The following is an 8530-nucleotide window of genomic DNA, read 5'->3' on the forward strand; positions in this document are numbered from 1 at the left end:
AAAATTAGCCGGGCATGGTGGCGCATGCCTGTAGTCCCAGCTACTCGGGAGGCTTGAGTCAGAAGGATTGCTTGAGCCCAGGAGTTTGAGGTTGCTGTGAGCTAGGCTGACGCCACGGCACTCTACTCCGGGCAACAGAGTAAGACTCTGTCTCAAAAAAAAAAAAAAGAATGTAAAACTGGGATGACAGTTGGCTGAGAAAGCAGCTGGAGCAGGGCAGGGGCATGTGACAACAGAATGTGTGTCCTGCCTATGTCCCTCAAGGTGGGTCTCATGGACACAGGCCAGTGCCGACAGCAAAACCCACCTGAAGGCTAATATCAGGCCTGCCCAGGGCTGTCCCCAGCCCCTCCTCCAAGCCTGCCACCCTGTGCCCTGGCTCTCTGAAGTTGTGGGGCCCCCCTGCAGGCTCCTGTTTGCCCAGGAGCCACACCCGCACCCCTTGGAAAGAAGAGCTGGCATTTGCTGAGAGCTGGTGGGCAGCAGCTGCCTGGTTAGTAACACCCCGGCTGAATGCAAAGGCGGCAGCTGGCTGGGCGAGCACCGCCCTTGGCGCCTCAACACACACGACGCCTGCTACCCAAAGCAGGCACACTCCAAGTGACACCCGTGTGTTTATGGTGTGCAGAGAACTGGGAGGCAGCCCTGCCGGGGCTCCCTTCCCTGCCAAGCCGGCTGCCCAGGCCTCCCAATCTCTGGCAGCAGCTCCGACCCGCCCATCCTGAGCCCTGGAGCCCACAGTAAGTGCAGGGGCTGAGGGACCCTCCTTCCCTCCCCTCACTCCCACTCAGAGGGCCAGCTTCTCCCAGCAGCAGGGTACCACGGTGACTGACGCCCCAGAGACAGAAGAGCAGGAGGGTGACCCTGTTCTCAGCAGACAGCACCAAAGCCTGCCCCTGATGTCTCGCCTCCCCGAGAGCCTCCCAGGGCAGACAGGTGCCCACTCACCCTGCTGAGGTCACGTCCAACCTGACCCTGGAGGAGTCCCAAGCCCTTTCTCCTCGGGCCCAGGGCTTTGTTGGGGAAGAGTGACTCCAGGAGAACGCACCCCTGGCCTCTGCCCAGCACCTGTTCCAACCCTGAGTTGCCTGGAGCCTGGTGGTAGCTAGCTTGGCCACAGGAAGTCCCAGGCTCCCCAAGGCCCAAAGGACAGAAAGGACTCTAGACACGCCTCTGCTGGAGTGGCCAGGCCTGGGGACAACAATGTGGGGCTCCTCCATGGGTGGCTCCTGCCTCCTAGAGAAGAGGCTCCAGTCCCAGCTTCTTGGGCCTAAGGCCTGGCTGCTTCTGGGGGACATGGCCACTCAAGAGGTGTAGCTCACCCTCCACAAAGGATGCTGGACAGGGCCTGGAGACACGGGCGGTAGAAGCCAGGGGTTCTCTGAAGAGACTCAGGAGAGCAGTGAGAGCCCGTTTTGAGTCCCGACTCCCCATGGGCCTTGGGGAAGCTGGGCCTGCCTTGGGTGGGAGCAGCCATCAGCGGGGTCCGTGCAGCTTGGGCTGGACAGGGTGCTGGGCAGAGACCCGGGTGCTGGGTGGAGACCCCCAGGGTGGTGCAGGGCTGGGGTCTGAGCCAGAGATCCAAAAGCACCTCCTAGACACGCGGGGGCTTTGGTGTGTGTCACACTACACACAAAAGCGTTTTTCCATCCTGCCCTCGCTAAAAGCTGTCCTAATCCTCCGTCTTTCTCTCCAGCACACCCTATTTATAGCTCTCTTGTGCTGGCACGTGCAGAGCCGACTGGGGAATCTGTTACACTACGAGCCCCGAGCTCTCATTACCGGGGAGGCAGCTGGGCCTGGGGGGCAGGGGAGTGGGCCAGGCCCAGCAGCGGGTCTGGGGGTCACCAGGCTGGGGTGACTGTTGGAAAGATCAGACAGACGGGCAGGTGGGTAGAAAGGAAGATGAGATCATGGAAACAGCTAAGACACTCCTGGAGGAGGAGGGGGCAGGCTGGGCTGCCTGGGAAGAAGCCCCTGCCTCGCTCTGAGCCACGGGTCCTCACGCTGTGGGTGCCACTGTGCTGGTGGCCCCAGCCAGGCTGAGGCAGGGGATCTGAGCCAGGTGTGTTCCAGAGCAGTGCCAGGCCCCTGACCCTTGCCCCTTGGCCTCTGCCCCCACAGATCTGCGCCTGCAGCTGCTGGACGTGAAGAACAACCCCTACCTGATCAAGGCCCTCTACGGCCTGCTCATGCTGCTGCCCCAGAGCAGCGCCTTCCAGCTGCTGTCGCACCGGCTCCAGTGCGTGCCCAACCCCGAGCTGCTGCAGACCGAGTGAGTGCGGCCCCCACCCCCAAGGGGGGCTCCTGCCGCTGAGCAGGGCCCTGGCCGAGGAGCCTGGGGAGGGAGGGGTGTCTGAGGATCTGCCAAGGTCCCCTTGCCTCAGCTCCCACCCGTTTTGTCACTGCAGCTACAGTCTAGCCCACAGCCACTTGCCCTTTGGCCTCTTGTGTCCGCATCAGGGCACCCAGCAGGGGGGCTTCTTTACAAGGCGGTAGGTAGTAGCTGTACCTGCTCTAAGCAATCAGCGTGGAGCCTAGTGAGGACAAGACGAAATCTGCTAACTCATTGGGCGTCCCAGAGTTACCCAAACCGAGCTCCTGCCCCAGCTTAGAGAAGGGGCCCCGGCGGCAGCTGAGCGGGAGAGCACGACAGGGCCTGGTCCGGGCATGTCCCGGGCCTCAGACGGCCCTCCCCAGCCTGACTGTGGCAGACTCAGCTTGGGGGCACTGGGAGACCCCAGCCCCTCTGTGACCTTCCCAAGCCTCTGCTGGGTGGGTGGCAGGCAGGGGTGTACCCGGGGCTCCCCTGCTCTGGTCCTGCCCACGGGAAGAACAGGGCCCAGGCACACCTCCACCGAGAGGCCCAGCTCAGCAGCCTCTGGACAGGGGCCCAGGCCCCCACGCTGCACCCGGTGCAGCCCCTGCCCCAGAGCCTGTTGGGCTGTGTCTATATTTGGTAACCCTTGGAGGCTTTGCCTCATCCACAGGCATTTGGCATCCGAGATGGAAAATTTCACTTGTCAGGTCGCCATGGAAACGAGCAGAGCCACTGAGAAGATTTACGCTGAATGGAGCGCGCCCAGCTTGCATCAGATGCCCTGTGTGTCTAGAATTCCCTCCCAGGCTGTTAGAGCCACTCAGCAGGCCTGGCACCTCGCTCCAGCGAAGGGCCTCAGGCGTTTGCCCCTAGGGTGGACACAGGCAGCCGCGAGCTGGGCCTGCCCGGCACTCTGGGCCCCTGAAGGGAGCCCCTGTGCCCTCCGTACCGGTGGGCTTCGCTCCCACCACCCTGCCCACCTGACCTGGCCCCCAGAGGCACCTTTGGTTGTCGGCCCCACGCCATCTAGAGAGGCTGAGCCCCCAGCAAGTGTGGCCCCCACCAAGGCCCAGCTCCTGGCTTCCCTGCTCCTTTCTCTGGACGGCAGTGCTCCAGGTGGCAGGACTGGACCTTGTGCTTCTGCTGTGCCCATCTGCTCAGGGTGCCACCCAGGTAATCCCCAGGAGACAGCATTCAGCACACTGAGTGGCCCAGGGCAGCAGGGACCTGGCAGCGTTCACATTCCCTCGGCCAGAGAGAAGCCCTGAAGCCACGCCGTGCATCACTAGCCTGGCCTCTGTGTTGGCCTTTGCAGCGCCATGTGGGTGTTAGGGCCGCCCTGGCAGGCACTTAGGCGCGGAAGGTACAGCTAGAAGCAGGGTGGAGAAGCAGGGAGGGCTGCTTACCTGTGAGCTCCAGTTTCCCCATGGGAACCAGCCCTCCTAGCGGAGGTCTCTTGGCCAGGCGGCAGGTCCTGTGCCGCTAAGGGTCAGTGCCACTGTCAGGGATCTGCACGCTGCATCGCTGCATCTTGGGGGTGGGAGTGGAGGCTCCGAGTAGTTGGACCCCTGCCTACACTCTGCAAGCCAGGCTAGCCCAAGTTTGCAGAGGGAAGCTGGGAGAATGAGGATCTCCTCAGCATCTCCCATGGTCAGAGTCAGGGAAGTCCTAAGCAAGGGGCTGAGGCCTCTGGATGGAGGATTCTATGGGGCAGTGGACGGTCTGCAGGCCTGGAGTCATATCTGGTCCGAGCTTTGTAGTGGATTTGCTGTGTGACCTCAGGCAAGCCGCATGCCCTCTCTGGGCTCTTGGGTTCTTCATCAGTAAATGCACATTTAGACTAAAGGGGTATGTAAGGCACTTCCCAGCCTTCAAGGCCTTAGGTTCCCAGCCTTTCTTTGCAAAGACCTAGGAGGAGATACCATAGATACCATAGGCAGTGGGCAAGGAAGGGCCTCAGGCACAGCTGGGGGACGGGTCAGATTGCAAGGTTGGGCACAGACGGACAGCCCCAGCCCTGGGAGGGGCAGGCAGCTGGCAGCCAGCGTCCAGTTGCCTGACAGTCCTGCGAGCCGGGAACAGCTGGGGCAGCTCCTGTGCTCCTCGCCCGTCCCACGTTGTATGTGCTCAAGGCGCTGGCAGGACCACTCCCCAGGGACCATCTCCTCAGGCAGGAGGGAACCTCTGAAGGAAAAGCTGGTGACAGGTGTGTGGGTGGGCTGGCGGCGAAGAGGACTGGCCCCGGGTTCTGGAATCCCGGCTCTGCGTGCTGGCTGGACGTCCTCTGTCCCTCGGCGCCTGGGGGTTGTAAACACAGAGCCCATGAAGGGCCTGAGCAGCGGCCGTGCCCGTTAGCACGGACGGGAGAGGAGCCCTGACCTCCATGCTCAGAGACCTAGGCGGCGCCTCCGAGCCCTGTGGGGACACATCCTTCCCTGCTCCCAAGACCTCAGGCCAGGAAGGGTCTGCCCGTCACAGGGAGCAGGACGTAGCCCCCTCCTCCCCGTCCCCACCCTGGCATGTGTGTGCACATCACCCCAGGTTTGCATTCGGGTGCTAGCATCTCCCTAAAAACCCCTAATCTCCCCTGCACCCAGTGCCGTGGCTTCCCAGGAGTGCCATGGGGAGCAGTGCCCAGCCATGGGCACCCAGGGTCGGAAGACACACACCAGTGTCGCTCCTCTGGCCTCGGCCTCAGTAGGTTAGGGGAGCATCGCCACAGCCTGGACTCGGAAGCCCACGTCGCTCTCCTGGCCACTGGCTTACTCTGCCGGGGGGCGGGGGGGTCTCGCCCCATTCCCAGGAGCGTTGAAAGCAGCAGCGAGCCCAGAACGCTGCCCACAGCCTGGGCCCTGTGTGGGCCCCACCCAGCTGCTTTCGATTTTTGTGGAGCTGACGCTGATGAGCCCCACTCAGGAGGCAGGAGCTCGAGGCCCAGTGAAGAATCGGCCACAGACACACCACCACCCAGAGTGTTTTCCGGTGGCGCATCTTCAGCAGGGCGGGGAAGGGAGCAGGTGTGGGCAGGCAGAGGCTGAGCAGGGCTGGGGCTCCGGAAGGTGTCTCAGCTGTGGGAAGAGTTCCCCCTGCCCCCGGTCCTGCCCCGGCAGCCTCCTGGCCGTCAGAGCTGCCTGGCAGGCTCTGGCCTTTGGCTCTCCGTGCTGGGCAGAGCTCGCTGAGGGTTCCATTGGGGGCAGCTCCACTGTGTTTCCCTCAAAATGGCAACCCCCGTGCACCAGGCCCTGAGCTGCTGGGCCCTGGCTGGCCTCACCTCAGAGGGGCAGGGTCGTAGCCATAGTGGCTGCCTGTTGGGTACCCAGGCTGGGCGTGGCACCAGGCTGAGCTGCTAGACGCCATGTCTGGAGGAATCCTTACAACCACCCCAGTGGGTGACTGCTGTGGCAGCCCCCCCTTTATAGATGAGGAAACTGAGTCACGTGCCCACAGTCAGGTGGCGAGGAAGTGGTCATGTTATGGCTGAGTCCGGGTGGCCAGCTCCTGTGCTCAGCTGCTGCCTGGACCCCGCCTGTCGGGATCTTTTCGTGAATACAGAGGTCCCAGGGATTCCCTGCTTAGCTGAGCAGCCCACGTTCTCCATGAGACCCCGTACTGCCCGGCCCACACAGATCTGCTTCTCCGAGCCAGGGAGGCCAGAGTGAGGGAGGAGTCCACGAGACTCCGCTGGAGGGTGGTGAGGAATGGGACCGCAGCCCGAGGGGATCTGGTGTCCAGAGCAAGCTAAGCACTGGGCTTGAAGTTGTCGTCCCTGCACGGCTATGGGAGCATCATGCACGCTAAAGCTGTGCACTGCACAACTGTCCAGAGCACCCAGGGTGGGGAGGGTGGTAGCAACAGGAGCATAGGAGCTGTCAGCGTGTCCAGTGGAGAGACCAGCTCCCCTTCCCCCAAGGACAGGGAGTGACTACAGGCCCCGGAGCCCCAGCACTCGAAAACAAGTGTCCTACCAAGTTGAGGGCCCAGCAGAGACTCTTAAGTGATGCCTGTTGTCCCCAGCCCTAGCCCGGCCTCAGAGAAAGGGCCAGGCTTCTCCCTCCTCCTTGTCCCCAGACCCTGTTCCAGGCCCCAGCTGGCTTCCTGGCTGGCTGCTGGCCCTGGCTTTCACCCCAAAGGGAGCCACTCGTAAACAGGAAATGCTTCCCAATGCAATGCCTGCTCTGGGCGCAGTCGCCAGCCCACAGGCTGAGGGCGAAATCCAAGCAGCAGTGCTGGCTGTTCCCACCAGTGGGGGGGGTTGCTTATGGGGTACCCCAGCTGTCCGGGGCTGGCTGCTGGGCAGGGCTGCCGGGCATGAGGCAGACTCCCAGAGGCTGAGCCCCACAGACCCCTGCCCTCCCCACCTGAGCTGATCCCTTCTGCTCGCTCCTCCCAGAGCCAGTCTGAAGGCAGCCCCCAAGTCTCAGAAGGCCGACTCCCCCAGCATCGACTACGCAGAGCTGCTGCAGCACTTTGAGAAGGTCCAGAACAAGCACCTGGAAGTGAGGCACCAGCGGAGTGGGCGTGGGGACCCTCTGGACCGGAGGGTCGTCCTCTGACAGCCCTGGCATGGAGAAGGGCCCAGTGAGTGGTCCCATGAAGCACTCAGGGTCTTCAGGGCCAGGGCTGGGCCTGACCACCAGCCCAGGGTGGGGGTGGGGAGTGGCCGGAGGCTGTTCTGTCCACCCAAGCTCCTCTCAGGGCCCAGGCCCCCTGTGCCGTCAGCTGCACCCTGGCACTCAGAGCTGGCTGCCCACTCGGTGGAGTGGGAGGGGCACAGCCTCAGATGCCACCCATCCCCTGGAATCAGTCTTTTTCTAGGACTCTCTTGGAAAAAGATCTTGAACTCCCCAGCCCATCAGAGCTCTGGCCTTGTGTGTTTATGTGTATACATACGTGAACATGTGTGTGTACATATGTGTGTACATACTTGTATGCACATAGGGACCAGCACAAAGATCTCCACTGAATGATGCACCCTACCCCACCCCAATAAAGAAATAACAGAAAACCCTCAACCCGAACCTGCCTGCTCCTTCTGTGCTGGAGACCTGGTCTCATGGTGGCCCCAAGGAGTGCTAGCTCTACCCCAAGGGCCTGGGCCCTGCACACTCCTCTGACTGGGGCTGTGGGCCTGGGACCCCCTCTCCACCTCTAAGACCCTTCTTCCTAGAGAGCACCAGGCACTGGCCTGCTCTGGGACCACGAACCTGGTCTTCCCCCAGCCCCTAATCTGACTTCCATCATGAGTCCTTGGGCAGAAGGACGTCCCCCCAGTGGGAGCTGAGCTTCAGGAGTTCCTGGGTGAAAGGGGCCTTGCACACTGCAGAACCCTTCGCAGATCACTGGGCGATGGTAGGAAAGGCCCAGACATCAGTCCAGGGAGGGGCAGGTGCCCCAACCCTGGCTTCGGCTGAAATAGCGCTGCCCCACCCACACCTGCAGGCCAGGGCGAGCTGTGCCCAGGTTGGGCTTATCCTCTTTATGAGCTCCCAAGCAGCACCTGCGGCCCCTGGAGTGGGAGGGAAGGAGCTTGTTCCTGCTTTGCCCCAGAGCCCCAGCGTGGGGCTGCCCCTCCAGGGTGGGTTTCCCTGCCTGGAGCCCCCAGGACTACAGGCTGTACTTGCTGTCGCCCACGTGCACATGAGTGCGTCCTCACACACGTGTACCCAGGCATCAGGGACTAGGGACGATCCACCCCTGCTCTGCTGGTCTGACACAGACCGCCACCCATTAGGAAGGAAGTTGTTGAAGGGCCAGGAGACCACCCTCCCACCCCAAAAGCCTGGCCTCGGTCACCCCATCAGGGAGGCATCGGCATTGCTTGGAAAAGAAGCCAAAGAACTCGATAAGGGTGAAACGTCCCGAGGCAAGCGGTTCCCGTGACACCCTGCCCCGTGCTCTGTGCTGTGTATCCGGCCGACGGGATGCGCTGCCCACCGCACCGAGACCAAAGGCCGGGAGGTGGCGTCGAGCCCCCTGCCAGGGCGCGGGAACCCAAGCAGCCATCCCACTCCCGCGTGGGCAGGGCGGGCCCCGCCCCAGCGCCGCCCCGGACGCGCGGTGGCGCCCGCGCCCCCCCGGCCCCGCTCGCCCGACCAGTCTGGCAGCGCCCGGGCTCGGATTTCAAAGCCCGATTGCTGGCCGCGAACGGGCCTGCGCCCGCCGGCCTTTCCCACAACCCCCCCGCGGGCCCGCCCCCTCCCCGTGGTCCTC

General features: G+C 63.1%; 1 protein-coding gene across 1 annotated transcript in view; it reads left to right on the forward strand.

The window, feature by feature from the left end:
• VAC14 (Vac14 homolog (S. cerevisiae)) overlaps nucleotides 1-7296 on the forward strand; it is a 105107-nt gene extending 97811 nt beyond the window's left edge. The window contains exons 18-19 of the mRNA XM_012641577.1: nucleotides 2125-2275; nucleotides 6711-7296. Coding sequence (XP_012497031.1) covers nucleotides 2125-2275; nucleotides 6711-6873 — 314 coding nt within the window. The 3' untranslated portion in view covers nucleotides 6874-7296. The remainder of the gene's footprint in view (nucleotides 1-2124; nucleotides 2276-6710) is intronic.
• Nucleotides 7297-8530: the final 1234 nt, after the last annotated feature.

This window comes from Propithecus coquereli, unplaced genomic scaffold (genome assembly GCF_000956105.1).
Source record: "Propithecus coquereli isolate 6110/MARCELLA unplaced genomic scaffold, Pcoq_1.0 Scaffold165, whole genome shotgun sequence".
In the NCBI taxonomy this organism is placed as follows: domain Eukaryota; kingdom Metazoa; phylum Chordata; class Mammalia; order Primates; family Indriidae; genus Propithecus; species Propithecus coquereli.